Source organism: Ursus arctos, unplaced genomic scaffold (assembly GCF_023065955.2).
Source record: "Ursus arctos isolate Adak ecotype North America unplaced genomic scaffold, UrsArc2.0 scaffold_27, whole genome shotgun sequence".
Classification (NCBI taxonomy): Eukaryota; Metazoa; Chordata; class Mammalia; order Carnivora; family Ursidae; genus Ursus; species Ursus arctos.
The window spans coordinates 2,409,506-2,435,970 of NW_026622952.1; the positions used below are offsets into that span (position 1 = coordinate 2,409,506).

At 50.9% G+C, this 26,465-nt stretch overlaps 1 protein-coding gene across 1 annotated transcript; it reads left to right on the top strand.

Moving 5' to 3' along the window:
• The first annotated feature begins 2,765 nt into the window (after positions 1-2,765).
• On the top strand, positions 2,766-26,146 carry PLAT (plasminogen activator, tissue type). Its single transcript, XM_026485706.4, has 14 exons — positions 2,766-2,931; positions 14,037-14,134; positions 15,026-15,068; positions 17,010-17,147; positions 17,486-17,596; positions 17,953-18,127; positions 18,774-18,865; positions 20,097-20,271; positions 20,792-20,877; positions 22,225-22,420; positions 22,534-22,670; positions 22,800-22,940; positions 23,795-23,961; positions 25,247-26,146. Exons 2-14 carry the CDS (start codon positions 14,063-14,065, stop codon positions 25,403-25,405), a joined length of 1,692 nt encoding a protein of 563 aa, XP_026341491.1. The 5' UTR covers positions 2,766-2,931; positions 14,037-14,062; the 3' UTR covers positions 25,406-26,146.
• The last annotated feature ends 319 nt before the right edge of the window (positions 26,147-26,465 follow it).

The window sequence follows — 26,465 nt, forward strand, 5'->3', positions numbered from 1 at the left end:
CAGTGAACGCCATATAACACCACCTCCCATCTGTAATGATATCTACCTCGCTCCCTAAAAACCCTGATGGCTGCAGCGCCTGGGTGACTCAGTTAAGTGTCTGCTTTCGGCTCAGGTCATGATCCCAGGGTCCTGGGATGGAGTCCCACATCAGGTTCCCTGCTCAGTGGGGAGTCTGCTTCTCCTTCTCCCTCTGCCTCTGCTTGTGTTCTTTCTCTCTCTCAAATAAAATAAAATAAAATAAAATATTTTTAAAAACCCACCCTGATGACTAACAAAATTAACCCTCCTTAGATTGTACACAAAATTTCTGTCTTCTGGTCCCAAACCATCTTGTCCTAAGGCTGTTGCCCATTTTTCTTTTCTTGGAGTTTCTACAGACATCACATCATTTCTTAGTCAGCCGATTGGGGTCTCAGCGTGGTCCTTGTTCTCATGCGCCATCCCTGCGCCCACTCCAGTGATAAGGGGTCCCCACTGGTGACTCACACATTCTGCAAGGGCTGGGCGCTGCCACAGAAGGACTGCCAGGCTGGGAAAGCACTGTAGGAATACTTCCTTCCGGTTTCCCTGAGCCCACTTTGTCTTCGTGCTGTTTGGGCCTGGGTTTTATTTCTCTTCCTTGAGAGCAAAGGGTTTTGATACTATTTTCCCAGGATGTGATTTCACCAAGATTTCTTTTCTCTTTTTCCCTCCTCCGCAGCAATCCCTTGACTAGAATCAAGGCCACCATTGTCACTGTATCAGCTTCTCTACACTTAACCTCCTCCTTCTCAGGCTTCCCCGAGGAAAAACAATCTCTTATTGAAGAGGAACACAAAGGCCCCAGTTCCTAGGTTCCTAGCAAGGTATAATCTGGTCTGAGTCATTTGGGCGTATTGCAGCGAAGCTGAGCGGTACCTGTTGGTGACTGGAAACCTCTCCTCTTAATCTCCTGCTCCCTCTTGGTCTACCCCTCTCTGCCTCAAGACCCCAGGCTTACAGTTCCCTCAGGCCAACAGACAGCTCCGCCCCACTGGAGACTCCCTTGAAGGTTGTGATTAAACTTGCATTTTAACGGGGGGGGGGGGGGGGGGCGCTAAAAACCTAAGGGAATGCATTTCTAAAGGTGGAATTGTAGGTGTCCTGACAAGTGTTGGGGAAGGACTCTCCCTCCCCACCCCTGGACCACACTCTGTTACAGACATCCTAGTACATAAATCCTGGCATAGAGATCCTACCCCATTGCTCAGGCCTTAGGAGCCATACCCAGATTCCAGTCTCCGTGTGATCTAAGGATTTAAATGTAATCGAGCAAATCATCCTCTCCAGGAGTTCCCATTAAAGACCCCTCCATCCCTGCCAAACCAAAATGGCAGAAAAAAGCCTCTGGCCCTTATCATGGCATCCCACGTACACGGAGGTAGAGACGTCTCCATAGGACAGGGCCACCCTTGGCTACAGCTTATCTGATGTCCTAACTCCCATGCTCTGTAGCTGACTTGACCCCGTAGTCCCCCTTTTCGATAACGGCCATTGGCAGAGCTATGGCCTGATGAAAATGTGGAAACACAGTTCGACTTTGGGCATGACCGCCTTATTTTCCCACCTCCAAAAAATCAGCTCTCATCGCTTGACAAATCTGGACACAGTCAGGATCAGAATCTATGAAATCTGGCCTCTCCTACGAGAGCCGGTCATCCCTCAATTTGCGCCTCAGCCTCCTGACCCCTCTCCAGGCATCCCTCTTCCTTCTTTCCTTCACACTGCCTTGTCTCACTCAGACGCCAACCGATAATTCAGATCCACGTCTCGAGCCCCGCCAGACTCCAGGGAGCTCCTGCACGTGGTCGCGCTCTAATCCACGCACGTGACCGCTGATGGGCTAGCTCAGCCCTGGCCGAGGTCACATCCCTCGTTACTGGTACCGCTGATTCAAGCCCACGCCTCCCCCTACACCTGCTGCTTTTCCTTATCAGTCATCTGCAGGTTCTAACAGGTCCAACAGGTTGCCCATTTCCAGGAGCATTTACTTTGAAGAGCAAACTCCGGAACAGCGGAAAGTTCCCCTCAGTTTAAGGGATGGATAGCCAATGACAGACTCTCGGGCAACGATGTGCAGAAAAAGAGTTGACAGAGCCTTGGCTCAGGGCCCCCCGACTTTATTCCACAGCCCCACTCGGAATGCTGGAGCCGAGAAGTCCTCAGCCATCACTTTACAGAGAGGTGAAATGACTTCCTCCACGATTATAGGGCGAACGGACAGCAAGGCAGGTGCCTGATGCAGATTCTGGGCTGGGGTACTTTCCACTGCAGAGGAGCCCTGCCTGCCTCTGCTTACCGACCTCCCCCCCCCCACGCCGTTCCCCAAGTACCCCAACCCTGGCACTTCGGTGCCTGGAGGGAACTGGTCCACCTGTCCAGTCCTTCCACCCTCTTGCGTCCAGAGGGGCAGATTTACTGCTGGAGATGCCATAAGAACCACTCGGTCCTCCTCTGTATGTATTCGTTTAGAACTGTAAATTCCTCTTTCCATGATAGGCTTACAGCCAGCTGATCCTGGGGGTCCCATTTAGGTCATGGACTAGGGCTTTTAAAGGAAGATGATGGTTAGGGTTCCGTCCAACTCCCAAATTCCTGTGATCCGATGACATCAGGACTGTGAATAATCAGGCTGGCCCTAAGCCAGGTTGGGCTGTGCTGCTTCCATCAGAAACTTCCTCCCCCTCTTTATAAAAACAGGCCCGCCCCGTTGGGCTCCCTCATGGCCCTGTCCACTGGGCATCCTCCTGCTGCAGAGAAACCCGCCCACCCAGGGCCACTGACCCCACCCCCTGCCTTGAAATTTAAAGCAGGCTGGAGCTGTGCAAGGAGATTGGAGTTGAGGTCCTGCAAGAGCCCGGGGCTGAAGAGAAAACTCTCGGAGGGAGGGAAGCAAGGCCAGCAGCGGCGGTAAGTTGAATTCTGTGCCTCCCTGTCTGTCCATCTCCTCCTGTCTCTCTTAAAAGTGTTTTTGGCAAACTGAGCCAATAGAGGAATGCCTGAATGAGGGACTGACTGTGTAATTCAGGCAAGAAGCGGATTAGCTAGAATCTGAGCCCAAAGGGAGCCTTCTTTTTGTATCTGCATTTCATTGGGCTGGGCTGAAGCCTTTTGGAGGGGCCAGGGCGTTCAGGGGAAGAGAGAATAGGAGGGATTATTTCTTGGAGAAGAAATCTCTGCAGAGTAAAGGGGAAAGTGAAAAGAATTAGAAATGCTCTGAAGAGACAATGGGAGCCCCTCATGACTAACGGGCAAAAAACGTGCAATCAGTTGCCTTTAGGACTGGTGGCTCTCTTGATCGCCAGGGTTGATTCGGCTGATCTGGCTGGCTAGGTGGGTGTCCCCTTCCTCCCTCACCGCTCCTTGTGCGTCCCTCCCGAAGCTGCGCGCTCGGTCGAAGAGGACGACCTTCCCCGATAGAGGAGGACCGTTCTTCAGTCAAGGGTGTACGAGTAGCTGTGCTCCCCTGCTAGAACCTCCAAACAAGCTCTCAGGACTAGTGGCTCTCAGAGCCTGGAGGGTCTCCGGTGTCTGGCTGCTGCCCTCCCTCAGTGAGTCTATTAAGAAACCGAGGCTGGGGATGGGGCGGGGGTGGTGCCCGACTTGTCTCGGAGCAGGATTAAGTAGGTGGGGAGTGCTGGGAAACAGAAGGCCTCTGATCTCCCCCCACATCCCCGGCCCCCCAACTCCACTGGTCAGTTTTTGCCCAGTGTGCAAATGTGAGGTCCTCTTAAAGGACTTCTCAATTACAGGGGGGAGATTAACATCAACGGCTTTTCTTCCTAACGCACTCTGCAGGACGCATATCAGGGCTTTCCAGATTTTTGCTGTTATTATCTTTATTTTCTTAACCTCCTGGGAGGGAGGACGGGAAGGAGCCAGCCAAGTAGGAAAACATGCTGAGCTCCCAGGTAACTAGTGACAAACTCAAATGCAAAGAAGTGTGGAAATGCTGATTAACCTGGTGGTCAAGTCGGATTAATAATGGTGATCTCCTGCAGTGGATTGATGACGGAAAAAAATTATGTGTATGTGTGTGTGCTTTTGCAATTGCATGAAGAAATTCTGCAAATGCAACTAGTAAGTGGAGTCCCCTCAAAGGTGACTTCCTAGCAATTCTTGCCCATGGGCAGGAAGACTCATCCTGGGAGCTAGACGCCGACTTGTCCAGAATCAATATATGACGGTCAGCGTGAGTGCTTCCTGTGAGAGCAGAGCCGGACTCGGGCACCAGCAGGGCTTTGGGAATGTTGACATAGAAAAAGCTCCACACCACCCACCAATTTATTCTACCTAAACTGTTCTCAGAGATGCCAGCCTCAAACCGCGAGGTCTCATCAAGGATAAACGGTAGCTCCCCTCGGCCAGGGGCTCGGTCTCTGTCCGGACTCCCTAAGACCAGCTCAGTTTATTTTGTGATACCTCGTGTCAGATGCTCCTGGTGTCTGCTCTACTATCAGTGGCTTCATCTCACGGCGGGACAGTCAGTGCGGCCAGGGCGTCGCTGAGGGACAGCTGTGATTTGTGCTGGTTGAGGAGGGGCTCTGGGACTCGGCTTTATTTTCCTGGGTCCCAGCACGTTGAGTAGAACCATGCTTAGTACATTCCAAACTATCGTAACCAGCAGCCCGGCCGTACCCAGTGACCATGCCCATCTAACGCTTTTGTAAATGACTGCCTGGGACCACAGAGCGTTCGGGGAAACTTACTGCTCAGGGGGAGGCCTGGTGCAAATCTGCAAACAGCACCTTTTCTGGTTAGGGGGTTTGACAGCCACTGAAGGGGCCCTTTGACTAAGATCGTCATCTGCAAGGAGGAGTGCCAGCTTCAGGATTTCCAAAGCCTTTAAAATGTGTGCGGGTTATTTCCGATCAGACAGTTGAGGGGACAACGTGGTTCACAAGAATGGGGGAGAACTTAGCTCCAGTCCAAATTCAAAGTCCATACACTTCTCAGAGATACGAGTGCCTGGCGCTGAGGAAGAACTCAGGTGCTGAGTTGAAATGTTCAATTTCACTTGATTATTTGGTATCATGCATCTACAATCTCAGAATAAAATTCCTACTTTCTGTGTGTGAATTTCAGCTCTGCTCGGATAAGATGGCTAGGATGGACAAGGGACCAGAATATTCTCTTCATTCTTTCTTTGCGTCATTCGCGGCACATGGAGAAAAATTCTGTGCATAGTTTCAAGGTATAAGCCTCATTTTAAGCCAACCAGCTCACAAAACCATGTCTCAAATCAAACCAGATAAAAGAATGAGGATGACTTAGACTCACAGAAAGTCGGAGCTAGAGAGAATCTTAGCTGCCATTCGCTCCGCTCCAACCCCAGGTCCAGCCACATGGTCTCCTAATACTGGCTTCGTCGTCTGCTTACATAGAAAAATAGCACATTTTCTTGGCGATCTTTCATACATTCTCCTGCCTGAGAAATTGACTTCTGGAGAAGAGGGCGGAGTGACAGGCAAGCCTCTTGATCGGCTGAAAAGTAACCTGTGTGATAGAAGGGAAAAGGAACCAGGTGCTAGGCACACAGCAGGCATTTCATTACCATTTTTAAGAGGGATGCCTTGGGCAAGTTCTGGTGCCTATTACCGTTACCCAGAAAATACTGACTAGCTGTTCTTCCTATAAAACTTAGCGCGATGTGTGTCTCCGCAGCTGCCTAGCACCGTCAGTGCCAACAGCCGTGATCCTGAGGGGGGCTCTTGGCCAGCAGGCCCACGGGCAGGCAAGCCCGGCTGGCCTATGTGATGCTCCTGCCACGGGCGTCAGGGCTTGGAGAGGTTGGGTGGGGACTGATCTAGAAAACCTGATTCCACCTTGAGCCTCTGAAGTAACCCACTTCAAGGTCAGGCTGAACCTAGATTCTGAGATACCTTTGTATGCAAAGCCTTGTCTGTTTATTATACGGTCACAAATATTCCATTAATTTACAACCAGACATTAGGGAATCGAAACCGAACTCATGCCCCAAAGGCTCCCGCGTCCTTGGAACTCTTGGGCTTTCCCAGCCATACTTCCTCCTAGGGATGCTCTGGAAGGGAGAGCCTGGGGCGTGTGAGGCGTGTTCCTTTGCCCGGTGGAAGGTGTTCAGGCTGAAGAGTAAGGGGCTCTGGCTGCTTGCTGCTGTTACCCTGGGCCCCCAGTGATGGTCGCCTCTTGGCAATATGCTCCAGGAACGCCTCTTTGTTTTGTTCAACCAACAGCTTACATAATATCAATTCCAGGAAGCCTACCTTGACCACCCCTTACCTCAACGAGAGGAAGCTAGATCGCCCTCCTCCACATTCTACTAAGACCCCTTCTTCCTCTGCATATACCACAGCACGATCCCACCGCACTACGATGACCTAACTACTTGTCTGTCCTGTGCTGAAACTATGAGTTTTTGAGGACAGAGCATAATGTCTTTACGCCATGGAGCCTGTGCCTGGTCGGTGGTTGGTGCTCGATGGTGAATACATAGACCATGAACTCAAGAAAGGAGGAAATTAGACTGAGCTGGGGCTTGGAGGAGAGGTGGGTGGGGGGAGGATCTGATAGCACCCAAAGAGCCCGTTTGTGAGAGAGCTTGGCACCAACAGCTTGATGTCCCCTGAGGCCTTGGCAGGTGGGGGCAGGACACCCAGTAGAGAAGCTAAGCCCAGCAACCCGCTAGGAGTAATCTAAAAGGGAAAGACCGCCAGTCAACTGGATCTCTGCCGCTTTTCACATTTTGTCCTGTTCATAGAAAAGAGAAACTTTTATTTTGCCTCGTCGTAGCAAGAGTCTGTGTCTGCCACCTGGGCTGCAGAGAAAAAGGGAAGCTGTTTTTTTTCTTTTTCTGGGAAGCTCTGGTTTCCTTATTTTTCTAGCCTAATGTCTCTGGTTTTTAAACATCCATGCGGTCTGCATCAGACGGACCTTCTCAGTAGCAAGGGTCTGATCTTCCAGCTGTCTCGGGTGTTAATTCCAGCTTCCTCTGAGAGCCCAGAGTAGCCCTGATGGAAGTAGGTCCAGGAAAGGCAAATATAAAAAACATTAAAAATAGGATAAAAGACACCACCTCGTACGCAGGAAACAGTGGCTCCTGTGAATGCTGTTCTGCGCATGTAGACGAAAGGTATGAACTTTGATACCAGTTGTAAAGAATCCGGTTGCAGGTTATCACAAGAGGGCCACATGATCTAGGAAACAGTATTTGCGTATTAATGCTTGACCGCAGTGGGGAACCCCATAGACGTTAGCGTCTTTCTGCCTCGGTAGCTTTCGGTTGTTTTTCCAGGGAGAAGCTGTTAACATTGGTGCTCCCGTTATTGAAGGACGCTCGTGACAGTCAGTATGGTTGACCTTACTGTGCACTGGCCATTGCATGGAGCCTTTGCCTGCTTCTTCTCCAATTGCTGTAGTAATTCAGCAAGGTGGGAATGATTGGCCCATTAGAAAATCCAGGAAACCACACACAACCTGTGTGGAATCTGAAGTTAAGACTCCAGAGGCTATGCCCCTTGCACTGTGACATGCTGCCCTTCCCAAATAGCAACTCTGAGCGCATTAAAAATATTACGGTCCAGCATCAGGACACAGGAAGGAGTGGTGGAAAAAGGATTGGGCTCGAGTCCTGACACCACCTCTCACCACGTGTCTGGCCTCAGGGCCAAGGCCCTTAGACTTCTCTGAAGTTTGATTCTCTTATCTGTAAAAACGAGAGAATACTATTGCCTTAAATGATTCAATGGCTGTAAAAGGGTTTTGTAAATGATGCCTGGCAAGTGGTAGGTACTCGAATGCCTGTGGAGCAAGTGGCATTAATCCACATACAGCTCTCAAACACCCTGTCATCGCTTTCCTGTGAGCCGGGGAGATGAGGACAAAACCAGTAACGATCCAAGGGAACTTCTGATGGGTTTTCTGACGCATGGGTGTGGAAATGTGGAGGTAAGCTGAAGAATTATCAAAGTATGGCGTATTTCATTGCTTTGCAGTGATGCTGGCTTTAGGGAGTGGGAGGAGCACAAGGAACTACCCTCATGCTTACGATGAGACACTGTTTTAGACTAACATCAGATCGCAGCGTTTGTTTAAATTCAAAAGTTGGGGTTAACAGTTTATTGCACTGACTAGTTGTGTTCGCGTTTGTCAGCTGAACCTTGTTTTTTTCTTCACAGGGTAGAAAGTTTATTAGGAAAGGGTTTCTTTTGTTTTTATCCTAAAAGGAGGCAGGATGGACTTCTGTTTTCCTAGACCCACAACCAGCACTCCCTTACTTCCTCCAAACAACCGGGTTTACCCGGCAGAGGGTGGACGGGGAGTCGAGGACAGTGCTCAGTGTAGAGTGTTCAGTGTCACCAGGTGAATCTCATATAACTCAGACACAAGTCACCCACCTGTAGCTTGCAGATGTTTGGAGAGAATTCTGCCCTGAGTAACTAGTGAGACGGGTGGGAGCTGGGAGAGGATTCTGTTCTATTCCCTTCATTGGAATGGATCAAATTAGATAAGAGACAGACTCTTCCTCTCTTGTCCTCTTGTTATAAAAGCAGACAATTCAAGAAGAGAGAAAATAAACTCTGACACACAGAAGATTAAGTATTGGAAAGTTAAGACTTGTTTACATGACGGTGGTGTTTGAAAATGGTTTTTATTCTGAGAGCACGGCCTCTGTAAAAAGCAGGACCTGTGTAAGCGAGACAGGGGCTACTAGGCTAGGGGCTCCTGTCCTGGGCTCCATCTGGAACCCACAAAGGTGAGCTTGGTGGGGGGCCCACCTGTGGGGGCAGGGCTCCTCCTGCCATCTCACCCCTCTCTTGTCCCAACTCTAGTGACATGCCTTTGCTGGTCGAAGGAGTTCTTCCTTGGACCATTTCTTTTCTAATTTGTTGGCATCCATTCTGGGCCACGGTGGTTGGGGGGTAGAAGGAGGGTGTTGTTTGTTTTAAAGCCATGAGTCACTTCAGAGTATTGGTATTCTTGGAGACGGACTCTCTCTCACTCAGATTTCCAGAGAGAAGCTTTGCAAAGCAATCATACCCCGAGAATCTCCTCCACCAAAGATTAAGGTTGCAAACCTTGCACACGCTGTAAAATTTGATCCTTGTATCAACTTACATTTGTCTTTCCCTTGCAATTTTCCCTCCCTCTAGCCTGCTCATATTTCTGCCTTTTTCTTGCTGGCAGGAGTAAAAACTACAAGTCCTCGAGTTCTATACCAGCTGGGGCAATCGCATTGTTTGTACCTAGAATCACAGCACTTGACTGAGTGACGGTTTCTGTACATTCTTCTATGCAGATCACTTTCACACATGTGGTTGTGCTTAAATAAAAGTACTTATACGCATTTTTAAGTGTTTCGCAGTTTATACCCATGATATCATTTGTTCTCACAACGGCAGAAACCACAGTGTGTCAGCCCTGGAGGAAACCTCGAGAGTCCAGCCCACTTAGTTTTGCATCCCTGGGAGCTGATTTTATGTCTTAAAATATAGACATATTTGGGAAGTGTATCAATGTTTACTCAGTCATTCTAACCTTACATGAATCAGCATATCAGCCCCTTTCCGGAGGACAGATTTTTTTTTTTTTTAATTTTATTTATCTGACAGAAAGAGAGAGTGCACGAGCAGGGGAAGCAGTAGAGGGAGAGGGAGAAGCAGACTCCCTGCTGAGTAGGGAGCCCGATGTGGGGCTTGACCCCAGGACCCTGGGATCATGACCTGAGCTGAAGGCAGACGCTTAACCAACTGAGCCACCCAGGCGTCCCCAGAGGGTAGATTTTTAAGGGGGAAGGTGGAGAAGGTAGGACAGTGGAGGGTAAAGGGCAATGCAAAGGGACATGGAGGGGCCTCTGGGTGGCTCAGTCAGTTAAGCATCCGACTCTTGACGGCAGTGCAGGTCATGGTCTCAGGCCATTATCTCAGGGTCGTGAGATTGAGCCCTGCATCTGGGCTCAGTGGGGAGTCTTCTTGAGATTCTCTCTCTCTGTCTCTCCCTCACCCCCCTCATTCGTGTGTGCATGCGTGTGCTCTCTCTCAAATAAATAAATCTTCAAAAAAAAAAAAGGCCCGTGTAAAGGCACTGAGGACAAGAGTTCATCCACTTTTCCCCAGGTCCTTCCTCTAGCTGTCCTGCTGCCGTTCCAGCGGCCTCACCCGATGCAGACTCAACAGCTGTGAATGGGTGCCCATCAGTCGGCACCCCCAGCTACCACTGCAGAAACGAACACCGAGTTCCTGGCCGGCGTGACCACTGATGTCTCCGCCACAGTGGCACACTTCCTTGGCTCTAGCAGAGGAACCCCTCCCTGGTTACCAGTCCATTGTTCCTGTTTTTCCCTAGAACGGTCACCACTCATGGTTGCTCAGAAGGGCCAGGGAACAGAGTAGCCGGCAGGACCCGATGCAGCTTCCAGACAGAAGGTCAGAGATGCTCTGGAAGCAGATGAGTCTTCTGCACGCAGACGTGCAGGTTGTGCCCCGCACCAGGATTCCTGCCCAGCCATCCTTGAAATCCAGGCCGTTCTTTATTCGCCAGGCCCTGTGTCCTGGTTTGGTTTTGTTTTTTTCCGCACAGATTCTTTGTCAATTTGCCAAGCTCTGTGTCTGCTGAACTCCATCCACCAGAGAGGGTGCCTTTTGCAAATCTGCAGGAATCAGCTTTGTGTGCTAGTGTGGGCCTGCCAGGGCTGGGGCCCTGGGACCTCGGGGACCACAGGCCTTATGGCCATTGCACCGTGACTCTCACACAGCAATGCTTTCAGTGATTCAGAGACTCCAGTCTAACAAAAGTGAGCCATCCTGGTGGTTTTCCTTTTTCCTTCCTTCCTTCCTTCCTTCCTTCCTTCCTTCCTTCCTCTTCCTTCCTTGCTTTTTTAGTTCTCTGACTCTGGGAAACTATGAAATAGAGCCAAAGGAAGAGAACACAGGGAAAAAAACAGCAAGCCGTCTTTGTATTTAGGAAACGAGCCTCGAAGGACTCCTTACACTTGCTTGGCACACCTCACCTTCCACTCTTCTCACCTCGAGCACGCAGCGCTCGTGCCTTTGGCGACAGCCGGAGCTGCACGGCGTTGAAGCCTGTCCTGGCGCTGGCTGGCCCCACAACCCGGAGTCTGCGTCCCTGTTTCTGGTATTCACTTTGTTCTTTGTCCAGGCACTGCCCCCAGGCCTCTACGCCCACCTCTGTAATAAGGCAAAACAAGGACACATTTTTTCCTCCTCTCTGCCTTCTCCCATGTCTTTGGACTGCACTGCTTGTCTGCTGTCGGGATGACTCATTTCTTTGTCATCCTCCTACCCCATTCAGCCTGTCCAGATGCTCTCACTGCCTCTGTGCAGCGAGATGGAGCTATTGCCTTGTTTGAGACTGTCACCGGGTCAGCTCAAGGCCCAGCAAGGCCCCCAAAAGTGGAGGAAGATAAGGACTGACAGAACGGAGAGTGTCTCAGACTCTTCCAGGAGCAAAAGACAAAAATAGACTCCTTTGCCCCTGAGTTGCCACGGTTTTCACACAATGCAGCTGTGGGAGCCGCAGTGGAAGCCCTACATCATGCTCCGCCTCCCCATCTGGCCCCCCTCCCCCATTTGTTCGGGGAATACAAATGTGTCAATACTGCACTTCTCACTTGGAAATTTTCCAACATCTAGAATTGTGTTCCAGTTAGAAGGACCCAGAGGTCCTTTTTTTTTTTTTTTTGTAGGACCCTGAATTCTTGAAATAAAACAATATCTTGGTGGACATCCAGAGAAAAGAGGAAAGTAACCCCCCTGGGAAAGGGCCGGCTGGTTTGACAGGCAATGCTAAGGAGGGTTAAGTTCCTTGTTGATTGGTGGCTCATTTACTCATTCATTGTTTCAGAATTTCTTCATAGAGTCCCCACAGCTACCTCAAGGCTTGGCCAAGATAATAAAGGATGGGACAGTCTAGGTGCATGTGTGGACAGGATTAACATCCGGAAGAAAGAGGGCGAATGCATTTAACAAGATCTATTTTAAAAGGTTATAAGAAATGGGATGAAATTAAGAAGGGAAATTTAAGAGGGGTTTTGGGAAGTTTTGAGAAAGAGGAAATCCAGAGCAGTTCCCTGTGATCAGAAGATTCCACCAAGTGCTCTTGTTTCGGACAGGCTCAGCTCCCTACTACTCTCTTCTGAAACTTCGAGAAGCCTGGGAGCAGTAGCAAGCTTCCTCCTCCCAGTGAGAAAAGGGCCCCCAAAGAGCACACCCTACGTAGCCCGCTGCCCCGGAGCGGGCGGGGGGGGGGGGGGGGGGCTTGGCAGTCCAAATTAGAACAAAGGCAGATTAGATCCTGCCTTCTTTCTTTCCTTCACAAGTGGGGGAGGAGGCGGGGGCGGGCTGTGCTGGTTGGCCAGAGGGCCCTCTGAGCCTCCAGTGCATTTTCTCGTTGGAATTCTGTCCACCGCCCCCGCTGCTCCCACGCACCCCCCCCATTTGCCCTCTTGTGCTGTCCCCAGCAGCCCCATTAGAAGCAGTGGGGCATAAAGAGTCCCCCCACCCCCACTCACCCTTTCTTTTTACCCTTGTTCTGAAAAGGGGACCTGTGGCCAGGGAGGGGAAGGGCGCTTCCAACAGGGAAGTTCTTTGCAAAGGAACAAAGGAGCCAGAGCCAGGCCTGGATGAAAGTCTCTGATCTGACAGAGCCCTGAGGATCCTTGCGATGGGGGAGGGGTGGGACCGAAAGTTGTTGTGACTGAAGGGAAATGAGTCAAGGGAAGAAATGCCCTGATTTAATTCTTGTGGACAAAGGAGTGAGTGGGCCTGCCAGACCACAAAATAACACCCCGACCAACTAACCTAGTTAAGCTACAGAGGGCAAGATCACTGGGGAAAGGCGCTTGGAAACTGGGAATTTTGTGTCCAGGAAGATCTGAGTCTAATGACCAAAAGCCAGATGCCTCCGTTCCTTTCTGCCAATCTGCAACTTCGCCGGGCCTGTCTATAAGGACCAGACCTTCCAAGGGAGCGGTGGGGAGGGCGAGAGCTGGGGCAGAGGAGCATTCCTGTGTGGATAAGGAGGTGTGGGAGTTCTAAGTGCAAGAACCCAGGGGATCGGAGGTAGGTTGGCTCTGTGAGGTGCTGCAAGTAGAATCCCTATGGTGTCCTCTGAAATATTTCGGAGGGGACATTTCTGTGGTTCCACCTAGTTGACCCCAGGGCAGAAATTCACCTTCAGGAAACTAAGCTGGGACATTGGGTCCCCAGGCTGCCAAGAAGCTCAAGGGATGGTCTCACAATTTGGCCCACAGAGATCTCTGGGCAAGATGATCTCCTAGCCACCTGTGTCCCTTGATGGATGAATGGATAACAAGATGTGGTCTACACAGACAATCGAATCTTACTCAGCTTTAAAAAGGGAGGAGATTCGGGGGTGCCTCGGTGGTTCAGTCAGTTAAGCGTCTGACTCTTGATCTTAGCTCAGGTCTTGATCTCAGGGTTATGAGTTCAAGCCCCATGTTGGGCTTCATGCTGGGTGTGGAACCTGCTTTACCAAAAAAAAAAAAAAAAAGGGAGGAGATTCTGACACATGGCTCCACATGGATGAACCTTGAGAGCAGTATGCTGAGTGAAATGAGCCAGTCACAAAAGGACGCGTCCTCCACGACTCCACCTGTATGGGGAACCTAGAGAGTCGTCACAGTCACAAAGTCAGAAAGTACTCTACTTTCTGGTGGTTGCCAGGGGAATGGAGAGTAATTGTTTATTGGGTGCAGAGTTTCAGTTTGGGAAGATAATAAATTCTGCAAGGGGACGGTGGTGATGGTTGCATAACAGCATGAACATGCTTAATGCCTCTGAACTGTGCACGTAAAAATGCTTACGATGGTCAATTTTATGTATTTTACCACAATAAAAAATATATACAATTAAAAATATCTTCCAGACATCTGTGACATTTCCTGCTGTGGGAGTTGATGCTGGAGGGACTGGCCACGATCAAGTCGTAGGTTCTTGACCTTTGCCGTGCTCCTTGATCTCTCTATCACACGATGACGTTTTTTCCCCTTCTTCTTCCAGAATTTAAGGGACACTCTGAAGGGACGATGAATACAACGAGGAGAGAGCTGGTGTGCGTCCTGCTGCTTTGCGGAGCCGCCCTCACCTTGTCCAGCCAGGTAGGAGGGCAGGGCGGGTCTGTGCCCCGTGCCTTGAGCCCGTGTACCCTCAATGGCCTCTGGAGCCCCATGATGGGGTCCTGTCGGCGTGCAGAGGCGCAGCAGACGTTCGCAGTTACGGGGCACAGTGCACACACTCCTCCCTGTAGGATGCCCTGGCTTCAGGGTTCTGGGGGCGAACCCCAGGCAGTTCTTCTGACTTGGGTAGATAGTTCTTAATTCTACTCCACCGCCACTGACTGCCTTCTTTGGAGGTGTTTTTTAAAAATGTGTTTGAATTCATCCATAAAGCATCTTAAAAAGGTGGTGCACAAGCCGTGAGCCAGGGGAGCCGGCAAGCTGTCCAGCGCTGCTTACTATCTGCTTGGGATGGAGACTAGACTATGGACGTGCTCTCTAAAAATGCCCAGCAAGCAAGGGCATCACAGAGCGCCCAGTGAGCAATACCGGCATAGCGAGATTTGAGAGGAGAGAGTCGGGGTTGGCTACGTGGAGGGGACGGAGATGGGCTACAGCTCCGCTGACCACATGTGGCTCTTTAAATCTAGAATTAAATGCAATAAAAAAATTCAGTTCAGTCCCATTAGCCCCATTTCAAGTGCTCAGTCGCCACATGTGACTAGTGGTTACGGTATTGGACAGCACAGGCATTAAAGATTTTCATCACTCAGAAAGCGACTTTGGCAGCACTGGCCTAGAAGGGGAGGACGAATTAGAAAAGAAGGCAAGAAGTGGGCATTGCATTGCACCTGGGGCCAGCTCGCTGAGGGGGGATCTTCAGGGCAGGTGGCATCTGATTGGGGATGCGGCGACGATCCCTGAATCAACCACATTTATTCCTAAAACACCCAGCATGTGCTAATCCTTCCTCCACGCCTGGTTGCTTTGCAGGAAATCCACCCCCGATTCAGAAGAGGAGCCAGATCTTACAGAGGTAAGGTGAAGCCAAGGTGGAAGGGGGTCTGCGGAAGCGGGAGACAGAGTCAGGGCTTAGGAGCTCGGTGTGCTCTGGGCTCGGTCAGGGATTTATCTTCCGCCACGCCCAGCTTACTTCAGCTGTGTGAAGGTGACATTTTGCAGGGTGATTCTGTAAAGATGCCTGTGTCACCCCTCCTCACTTACTCATTCACCTAGTTAGCTAAGGCCAGGTTCCGAGAGGACAGGAACAGGAGTGCCCTCGAGGCATCAGGCTGTCAGGGAGTCACAGAGCTGGTGGGAACCTGCCCGCTCAGTGGCCTAAAGCCCATTACACAGGTGAGAAGACAGAGCCAGAGACTGAGCGACTTGCCCAAGGCCACACCGTGGCCAGGCTGCAGCTGCGCTCATCCTCCGGGTCCTTTTCTGGGCTGCGAGCCCCATCCCGCCAGAGTCCACCTGGCATCTTTGTTAACTGCCATCTCCGTGCTTCCATGTCTTTCCGTTGGTAAAACCGGAGTAACGAACCTGGGTTACCTCACAGAAGTCCCACAGGTGTGGAAAGACTTTTCACTCTAGAGTCGACTCTAGAAACCTGAGGAACATCCCCATGAGCATTAGATGGGATTCCAAAAATAAAACATGCTAGTAGCCAGATTGTCTTGACTCTGGTTGGAAGAACTCTGGGCCCAGCTTCAAGTCTAAAGCTACCAACTTAGGGCCCTCATTTCTTGTCCTTCATGACCTACCTAGTTCCTCATTTCTCCTCCTTCCTGACCTACCTAGTTCCTTTGAGTCTGGAAGGCTTTGCAACACCTCTTTTAAAGCAGAAGTTTCCCCAGAGTGAGGTATACTGTAAATTTTTTTTTTGAGAGAGAGTGAGCGTACACACACACACACACACACACACACACACACGGGTGGGGAAAGGGGCAGAGGGAGAATCTTCAGAGGACCCCAACATGGGGCTCCATCTGAGACCCTGAGATCATGACCTGAGCCAAAACCAAGAGTCCCCAACACGAGGGGCCCAACATGGGGCTCCATCTGAGACCCTGAGATCATGACCCGAGCCAAAACCAAGAGTCAGACACTTAACCGACTGAGCCACTCAGGTGCCCCAACATATACTCTTAATGCCTTTGCTGTTGGATAGCACGGCATTTCCGACAAGGGTATCCTGGCCCCAGTGGACCCTCAACAGAAAAACAGTATTATTTACAATGAGCATGTGTCACTTCTTTAATTAATGAAAAGTGAAAGACATCTTAAGTTGGCATTCTGGTTTGCAAAGAGGATATCAATGCGAGTACTTAGACCGTGTTCATTTTATCAAAAATACTAGTGAGAGCAGCACATTCCCTACACAGACCAGAGGTCAATTTTCTTTCTTTTGGGCTAGCAACATGTCACTGCAGTATGGTAATACTCATGTGGATCAAAAACTCAGGTAGACGATTCTACATATGTGCATAATTTTGATGAATTAAAATGAAAAATTAGGGGCATCTGGGTGGCTCAGTAGGTTGGACATCTGCCTTCAGCTCGGGTCATGATCGGGGGTCCTGGGATGGAGCCCAGATCAAGATCCCTGCTCAGCAGGGAGTCTGCCTCTCCCTCCCCCTCTGCCTCTCTCCCCTGCTCGTGCTCTCTCTCTCCAATAAATAACTAAAATCTTTAAAATATATATATAAAATAAAATGAAAAATTAGAGGAGTACTTCGTAAATGTATTTTGATAGGTAAGTTCTTCCAGGACGAGGGCCCCTCCAGGGAAAAAACAATCGAAGCAGTCTTTGGTGACCGGTTCGTAGGTGCGTGTATCTTCCCGCTGGGAGCGAGGAAGGGAGGAAGGATGGGTTGTAGGACGAGTGAGCGAGGGACCCTGTCAGTAGGAGCGGGCTGGGCCGTCAGGGGCCGGGGAGCCGCGCCCCCCAGAGGCCGCCTGCCTCTCGTTCCAGGGAGCTGCAGAGATGAGAAGACGCAGACGCTGCACGCGCAGAACGAGTCGTGGCTGCGCCCGGGGCTGCGCGGCAACCGCGTGGAGTACTGCCGCTGCGTGGGCGACCGCCCGCACTGCCACTCGGTGCCCGTCAAAAGTACGTCCGCGCTCCCAGCCGGAGCTTCGAGCGCCCGCGTGCCCACCCCTGTGCGTCCGGCCGCCCGGAGCTTCTGGGCGTGCTCTGCCTTAGGCTAATGCCAAGGCGCTGAGCCAAAGAGCGGGACCGTGCGCTGGGCCCTGCCTTCTCCCGCCTGGCCTCAGCTTCCCCGTCTGTCACGTGGGGAGAACGGGCGCACCGCCTTCGGGGGCTGCTGTGATGGAACGAGCTCCTCCTGTAAACCGCGGAGCACAGTGCCTGGCGTGTGGAATTGTAACTCCTGTTATCCTTGGAACTGCTTCGAGAGTGATCGGGGCTTCCTTGTTTGGCCTTGACAGGTTGCAGCGAGCCGAGGTGCTTCAACGGCGGGATGTGTCGGCAGGCTCTCTATTTCTCCGATTTTGTCTGCCAGTGCCCTGAAGGGTTTCTGGGCAAGCGCTGCGAAATAGGTGAGCGGTAGGTGGGTGGCTGGAGAAGAGGGACAGAATCCCAAGTCTTCCCAGAAAGGAGAGGAAGTGTGTGGTGACGGGGCGGGGTGGGGACAGGGAAGGATCATCCAAGGGCGGGCTGGGAAGCCAGAGCGCTGGGCCCAGCGGGCAGAGCCTTGGGTGCCAGGCTGGAGTCTGGCTCTGCCTCCGGTCGCCTGGGTGACCCCGGCCACCCGGGTACCTCCTGTGCCCCGCCAGCTTCAGCAGCCAGCCTGCCTCGCCGGTTTGGGGTGACGACAGAGCAGACTGTCTTTGGAAACTAAATGACGGAGAGGGGAGCTCCCATGGGAAGTGTCACATGTCCTGTTTTCACTCAGATGCCAGTGCCACCTGCTATAAGGACCAGGGTATCACCTACAGGGGCACGTGGAGCACAGCGGAGAGTGGGGCCGAGTGTGTCAACTGGAACAGCAGCGTGCTGGCCCTGAAGCCCTACAGCGGGCGGAGGCCCGACGCGGTCAGGCTGGGCCTCGGGAATCACAATTACTGCAGGTGAGAGAGCCACCGTCCCCCTGGTGAGGAGCCACGACAGCTGGGGCAACGGCCTGTAGCTGACCAGCCAGGGTTCTCCAGAGAAACAGGACCAGTACGTTCTCTACCCATACAGTGATCGATTGCGAGGAATTGGCTCGGGCCATGGTGGGGGCTGGCACGTCTGAAATCTGTGGCAGGCCGGCGGGCTGCAAAGCCGCACAGGCCTTGATGCTGCAGTCTGGAGGCAGAATCTCTTCCCAGCCTCTGCTTCTAAGGCCTTGCACGGACGGATGAGGCTGCCCACGTGATGGAGGATAACCTCCTTTACTCCAAGTCAACTGGTCGCGGCTGTTAGCCAGCGCTACAAAAGCTCTTCACAGCACCTAGATTAGTGTTCGATTAGATAACTGGGCGCTGAGAGCCATAAAACTGACCGTCACAGGCCAGCCCTTGTCAACACGGCTTCTGCGCACATCTCCTTAAACCACACTTAGTCTCCAAGCGGAGACAGTGGCTAAGCCGTACTTCCACCCAACGTGGTCCAACTCTCCCGTGTGCAGCAAAAGTGTACTGACCTTTTCCCCGGAAGGGTACAAAGTCTTTGGGTCTGAGAGGGAGGCTTCACTTTTTCACCTCGCCCGGCCTTCCCTGGCTGCTTTTTCAGAAACCCGGACCGAGACTCAAGGCCCTGGTGCTATGTCTTCAAGGCGGGGAAGTACACTAGTGAGTTCTGCAGCACGCCAGCCTGCCCCAAGGGTAAGTGCAGCCTCCCTCCCCGCCCCCGTGGCGTCACGGAAGTAGAATCTAGGAGGACAGAGCTGATTATGTCTCTACAACCGAGGAGACAGAGGAGTAGGCTGGTGGTTCATCATTTTGGTCGCAGAGGGAAGAAGAGTCAGGAGACTTAGGTCCTCACCTGGGCCTGGCTTCTAATTAGCTGTTTGCCCTTGAGCTGGCCTCTTCACCCCCCTGACCCCGATCTCCTCATGTACAGAGGAGAACGTAGGCCGCGTTGGTGGTTGCCAGTCCTTTTGAGGATGAATGGAGATTCTCCCTTTTGTGACTGATGGGCCTATTTCTCAATCTCTCTCTCTCTCTTTTTAAGATGTTTAATATGAGAAGATTTTCCAAATTTAAAAATACTAAATTATAAAAAAGCACTATGAATTCTGTGGTGCTTTTACAAATAATGATATCACAATAGTATAAAAAATGTGCTTTAAAAAAGTTCTAAATATTCATATACAATAATAATGTGCCTTCTGCCTACAGGTAAGTCTGACATACCCATGAATTTGAGGACTCTTTACAGTAATTCTGGAGTAACCTCTCCCCTCCCAGGATCGGCAGATTGGGGCTCACTGGTCTCTGGTCTAGGTGGCCTTAAAGATCACTTTAATTATGCTGTTTATAGTGGTACACTCTGCCAGTTTCAAATGGGGAGAAAGGAGGGTAAAATGGGGCAAATTGGTGAAAATAGGCGGCATCCTTAGGTTCATATTCTCTCCCCGTGCTCAAGCCCAACAAACCCTTCAGAGCACTGGCAGACAAAATCTGAGAAGCTGGGCCTGCTAACATGTCCCTCCACGGAAGAACTCTGATTCACTTCAACCTGTCAAGTACAAACAAGGAAATCCCCAATTACTTTCAAAGCAGCTCCAGCAATAATCACTACTAATTGGACATAGACCCCTTCCCGCTGAGGGTGAACAAAACCTCAGGATCTCTCTACACAGCCATCTAGGAAGCCACATCCGACTGATGAAAGTTGGCCCACCAACTAAAAGCCATTTACCACCCCTACGTAAAAGGGTTGAAGGAGGAGGAAAGAGAGCAAGTGGGATGGTGTCTCACCCTTCCTATGGGCAGGCTGACTGCCTTCACCCTCTCAGGCCAGCAGCCCCGCGCAGGCCCTGCTGCAAACCCCGACTTGCCTGTGGTAGCATTTAATTGGTTTTGTTTCAGTTCGAGATTTCTTTTGTTCCAGAAAAAAATGAGGACTGCTACTTTGGAAAAGGGTTGGCATACCGTGGCACCTACAGCCTCACCACATCTGGTGCCTCCTGCCTCCAGTGGAGTTCCATAGTCCTAACAGGCAAGGTCTACACAGCATGGAAGACCAATTCTCAGGCCCTGGGCCTGGGCAACCACAATTACTGCCGGTACGTAGCACAGGGTCCGGGAGGTTCATGTCTGGGCAGAAGGCAGGACTGGGGTATGGATGGGAGATTTCATGCCTAAAGTTACATGAAAGACCTGGGGTGAGAAGGAACCGTGGATATTATCTAGTCACACCTGGTCACTTGCTAGAATAACACCTATTACAAAGAGTGAAGTTCACAGTTTGTCAACCCACACCCCAAGTTGGAGGTGCTGTCCCATAGCCGCGTAGTCCTCATCTGTTCTGTTCTTACATGGTGACTTTCTCCCAGTGAATCACGAGTGTCCTCACAGCACAGCTCACAGCTCCTTCCAACATCCCTGTGAGAGGAGAATGTTGTGTTGCTGACAGAAAAACGAAATTCAAGTTGTTTTCCCCTGGTGAGATCTCTGACAGAGCCGAGTTTAGAACTCAGGACCCTCCGTCCCAGGTCATTGTTTTGCCATTGGTTTACTGAGCTTCCTTCCTCTGTCATGTGGCTTGTGGTGGGATTGAAAATCTGAAACTCTCTCGTCATCTAGGAACCCAGATGGGGATGCCAAGCCTTGGTGCCACGTGCTGAAGGACCGCAAGTTGACGTGGGAATACTGTGACGTGCCCCAGTGCTGTAAGGCCTGGCCCTTGGCCACCTCCCGCTGCCCAGCCTCCCTTCTTGACCATTTCCTCTGCCACTTCCTGTGTCTTCACAGCTGTCTGGTTCCGACTGTGTAGCTCCCAGATTTTCAGGAAGGCCGTGGTAGGGAGGGGCTTTCCATGACTGAAGCAATAGTGGGATGACAAGGCTCTGAGCAGGTGTTCGCTTCCCACGCACAAGGGTGACACAGAGGGCAAAATGAAAGAGAAGAACTTGCCAATTTCTCTTAGAATTCATTAGGCTCTGAACTTCCCTCTCCAGATGCCTTTATTAATGATTGGTGGTGAGGTTGTGGTGAGCGTGGAGGGGTAGCTCACATATATTGGCTCCCTTGATAACAAAGCGCTCTCATAGCGTGCTCCTGACAATGCGGGGAGAGGCAGTCTTCCTATCTTCAGTTTCCAGATGAGGAAACCAGCTCAGAAGTCACGGGGCCTGCCCAAGCTCACGGGGCTCCGAGTGCCAGAGCCCGGTCGGATCCCATGTCCTCCCTTGTACTCCTGCCGTGAACTCTTCCAGCCTCTCTCACAGAGCCCATTTCGCACAGGGGAACTGGGTGGGTGGAGGGAGTGGAAGACCGAGAGAAAATTCAGGTTGGCACATTTTGCTTAAAAACTTTAGAAATTGTCTGAGAATAGATGATTATTACTCCGTTCCTGTGAACACACGTATTAGCCAGAATGTTTCTCAAAGAACATGTTATGTAACTGGGCAGGTAGGACACAAACGACCAGTGCACTCACACCCAAGGCCAAGCATGGACAGTCCTCAGGGAGCGGTGTCAGTAAGCTCGCGCGGAGCCGGGTGGGCTGGGAGTGTTAAGGAAACTCCACGAGGAGGCAGGATTTCACCGAGGCCTTGAAGGACGGGCAAGGTGGAGTAGCTGGAAAAGAAATGGGGTAGACGTTCTCCAGGAGGGAGCTGCAGGGCCGCATTATTTCTGAAGCCAGGAGGTGGTGCAGGAAAAAACTGGGGTAATGAAGCATAGCAGAAAGATCCCGTTTGGTGTCAGACACATCTGGGCTCTAATCCGGAGGCCTCTGTGACCTTGGGCAAAAATTTCCCAGCCTCTCTGAAGCTCAGTGTCGTGAGGGTTAAAGGTAGCGTGTGTGCAGTGGTTGGCATGCACTAGGTACTCAACAGGTGAAAGCCATGGTTTTCGTTACCATGGAGACGGTTCTATCACTCTGTATAACCTGGACACGTGCAGTAAGCCGATAGAAACTCGGGCTTCCAAGAGAAGAAACCGAGACAGGTGCGCAAGGAACTGGCCCGAGGACCGCAGGTCTGATCTCCCTTCTCTGTCCTTCCCTCTCCCAGCCACCTGTGGCCTGAGACAGTACAAGCAGCCGCAGTTTCGCATTAAAGGAGGGCTCTACACGGACATCACCTCTCACCCGTGGCAGGCTGCCATCTTTGTCAAGAACAGGAGGTCACCAGGAGAGAGGTTTTTTTGTGGCGGAATACTGATCAGTTCCTGCTGGGTCCTGTCTGCTGCCCACTGCTTCCAGGAGAGGTAGGGACTTCGGAAAACCCAGTAGTCTCCCTAGACTTTGAGGCCTTGAAACCGGGGCCCGTGAGAAGAAGCCTCATGGCAAGCAGAGCGTCCTAAGGCTGTTTCTCCATTAGGTATGATCCCCACCACCTTAGGGTGGTCTTGGGCAGAACATACCGAGAGGTCCCTGGAGAGGAGGAGCAGAAATTTGAAGTCGAAAAATACATCGTCCATGAGGCATTTGATGACGACACTTACAACAATGATATCGGTGAGATGTCCTGTTCTCCCTGCTCCAGATGACCCCTGCCTCCCATACCCTCGCCCTCTCCTTCGTGTCCCTGTCCTCAAATCAGACTAGCATCCCACGGGGCTTACTCTCTTCTCGCTCTCCTCCCAGTCCTGCTGAAACTGCAGTCGGATTCGCTGCACTGTGCCCAGGAGAGCGACGCTGTCCGCACCGTGTGTCTCCCCGAGGCCAACCTGCAGCTGCCCGACTGGACAGAATGCGAGCTGTCTGGCTACGGCAAGCACGAGGCGTGTAAGTGGAAGGAAGTCTCGGCCCCATCCTGTCTGTCTGCGGGACAGCAGGGCATGCAGTTATTGAGAGGAAAAAGTCACCAGAATGTTCTAGCCCTGGCTCAGGCACTGACGCTGTGTAACCTGCAGACTGAGAACCCATCGTCTGCCTTCCCCACCTCACGGGGTCACTGTGCAGGTCAAGAAAGGGGTGAATAGTACAAGTGTTTTGAAGGGCTTGAGATTGCAGGAAGGTTCTGATAAGCAGTGGAGGCCGGTGATTAGGGTGTGGGGCTCTTTCGACTCTCTGGTCACGTAGGCCTGAGTCCACACCCTCCGTCTGCACTTTGTGGCAGTGGGACCCAGGATCTGGGTTTTTATGTTACACGGCTCCGAGCCTCGGCCCCCTCAATGGTAACATGGGGGTAGAATTGCCTGCCTCCTTAGGTTATGAGAATTAAATGATAGTAGGTAAAGCCAGTGGTTTCAGCTGGGGTATTTTTGCCCCCCAGAACACAATGGCCATGTCTGGAGGCGTTTTTGATTGTTACAGCTGAGGATGGAGGTTTATACTAACACTTAGTGAGTCAAAGCGAGGGGGCCGCCAAACACCTGCAGTGCACAGGACAGCCCCCCTCAAAAGCTGATCTGGTCCAAATGTCAGTAGCACTGCTCCTGAGAAACCATGGGCTAAACTCTACAAAATATCTGGTTTTGTCAGTCAAAACGATATTGACAATATTCCGTAGGCTTCGACCTCATGGATCTGAGCTGGAGCCAGGTTAGCCATTATTAGAAGAGTTGGCTTCCTCCTTCTAAAAGGTTTACAAGCAACTTTCCCTGAAACTGTCAGATCTTTTCCCTTCTGTGTTTCAGCTTCTCCTTTCTATTCTGAGCGGCTGAAGGAGGCTCATGTCCGGCTGTACCCATCCAGCCGCTGCACATCACGGCACCTGTTTAACAAAACCGTCACGAACAACATGCTGTGCGCCGGGGACACGCGAAGTGGTGGGAACCAGGCAAACCTGCACGACGCCTGCCAGGTAGACACGGGGGTCTCGGCGCGCTCGAGCCCAGCCGAGGGTGAAAGCGGTCCTTGGCCCCCAGGTGCCTAAGCAAGACGAAAGTTAGAGCCGGGCGGATGCTCGGTGAGGTGCTAGAGATTCTAGAGGAGGGCCTCAAAGAAAGAACACAATCGGAGAGAGATCAAAGTTACCCAAACTTAAGAAATCTAAACTGCAGGAAATTTCCCCAGTGTCTACACCGGAAACTCCACCTGATTCAGGGTTTCCTGTAAGCCCAGGTGATCGATCGACTATTGAAGTGATGGGTAAAGCAACACGAACAAAGCAGTGCTTGACTTTGGGGGGGGCTGGAGAATTGGAGACTCCCATGTCGAGCGGGGAGGAGGGACTGCAGCTTACTGGGAAGTACGACCCAGATGATTTGTGAGAAAGATGTTTTAAAAACTCCTATCAGCCCTAATATGAGGTTTGTCGCCTGGGAAAGCAAACTATTTCAGGCTGTGTTGGCGTCCTTATCAGAGTCGATACTTCTGTCTCATGGTAACAAGGCACTGGCATGGAACACACACCAACCTGCGGTGTTAGGACCTAAATATAACCAAGGCACCATTATTGGTGAGACAGTTTTGAGCCTACAGCGGGCCTGGCTCTCCATCGAGGGCCTGGGCGTTAGAGGGGAAACAAAAAGAAGGAAGCGGGGCTCTTGCATTGAAGACTTTGTGCGCTTTGTTCTTATAAGGTAAATCATATCAGCAATTTCCCTCAGTTCCTTGACAACCTTTGTCTCTTTTTGAATGGTTTCTTCAGAAACCTCAGCTGTACCCCTAGCTCAACAGTCATGAAAAGGTTGTATGTAAAGTGAAACCCTGATCTGCAAGCTGCAAGTTAAAAACAAAAACAAGAAATCATTTTGATTCGATAAGACAGTAACAGCCAACAGTTGCCAAGAGTTTTACAAAACGTCCTGCTTTCTCCCAACTAATTCTCGTCCCAACCTCATACAGTAGGTAGTGTGATCCCTGTCTTCGAGATAAGAGTACCGGAGCACAGTTAGCCTAAGGCCACACAGCTAGTAAGTGGTAGAGTTCAAAGGAGGGTCGTGGCCTGAAATGTCCCAGCAATTATCTCAGTTCTACTTTGCGATGTACATAAAGCCTAATCTCTACAGGATCAAGATCGTTGAGATGAAAATTTCCCTCCCTGAACCAAGTACTTGGAAGGATACAGCATTAGCGCTACAAATATGAACCCTAACTTCCCCCCAGAGAGTCTGTGTTTTCCGCAACCTGTTCTTCTATTGCAGGGTGACTCGGGCGGCCCCTTGGTGTGTGTGCAGGACAACCGCATGACTTTGGTTGGCATCATCAGTTGGGGCATCGGCTGCGGGCAGAAAGATGTTCCTGGTATATATACCAAGGTTATTAATTACCTAGACTGGATTCAAAACAACATGCGCCCGTGACGGAGGACATCCAAGTCCCTGAAATCGCGGGAGACCCTGCTTCCTCTACTTCAGAAGACGCACCAGGCGGAGCGCTGAGCCACCACACAGTACAAGTGGGTGGCGGGGCAGGGGGAACCCATAGGAGAGGGGAAAGGATAGGTTTTCATAGGTACTTCCCATTTGAGAAGTCTTCAGGGGTTAAGATCTGATTTCAGAATATAGTTTGTCAGCTGAGAAGACGGATAAACGCCAACCCCTCCTGGAATACCACCATCTCAGGCAGAAGAGAGGGAGGAGAGAAGCCCAACCTCCTGATCTGTCACCATGAGAAGCTTTGGAAATGGGACCAAAAGATAAAAGCATGTCTCGATAGTAAAAAAATAACTAGGTCCTTCAGGAAGGAAGGATTGCTTTAGAAATGGAATGTCTATTTATAGTCACGGGGAAGCCCGACAGGGGCCTCCTGGTAAGGGCTGGGCTGGCTGGCCAGAGCGCGCTCCTCCGCACCACCTTCGGAACCAAGTATTTGGCCTTTCCCTTTCTCCACTTTACAGCTCTTGGAAGGAAATCTTTTTGTGTATAGTGTAAATCCTTTTTTCTTTATAAACTTTATAATAAAACAGGAGACTTGTATCATTTTAGTAACTGATAAACTAGGCTTTAGTATATTTATATCAGTCCATTTTAGGTTTTTACTTTGTTGCCACACCCCTGTATTATACTGTGCTGAAATAATAAATTCAGATTATTTTTCACATATTTTCCCAAATCAGAGTGAGATCATTTTGTTTCACTTGCAGTATCTCACGGTTCATTTATTCTTACAGCCATACTTTTAAAATCATCTCAGATATTTGCTTCCATTCATCTGACGTACACAGAATACTCGCTGCATACAAGGCAATGTGCTAGGTGCTGTGGACAGCAAAAAGGGGGAGGAAGGCAGTTCTTGGTCTGACAGGAAAATAAGGTACTTAAGTACCCAGATGGAACAGAGATGGGTCACAAAAATGGCAGAGAAAACTTTTACTGAGTTTCACCTCCAGGAAGTATGAGGAAATCTTAAAGAAAAACAGAG

Bases quoted from the DNA above. Each gene is read 5' to 3' on its own strand.
- PLAT (XM_026485706.4), top strand. From the start codon at position 14,063: ATGAATACAACGAGGAGAGAGCTGGTGTGCGTCCTGCTGCTTTGCGGA. The intron at 17,148-17,485 runs GTACGTCCGCGC...TGGCCTTGACAG, and splicing joins CCACTCGGTGCCCGTCAAAA to GTTGCAGCGAGCCGAGGTGC. The intron at 22,671-22,799 runs GTGAGATGTCCT...CTCTCCTCCCAG, and splicing joins CACTTACAACAATGATATCG to TCCTGCTGAAACTGCAGTCG.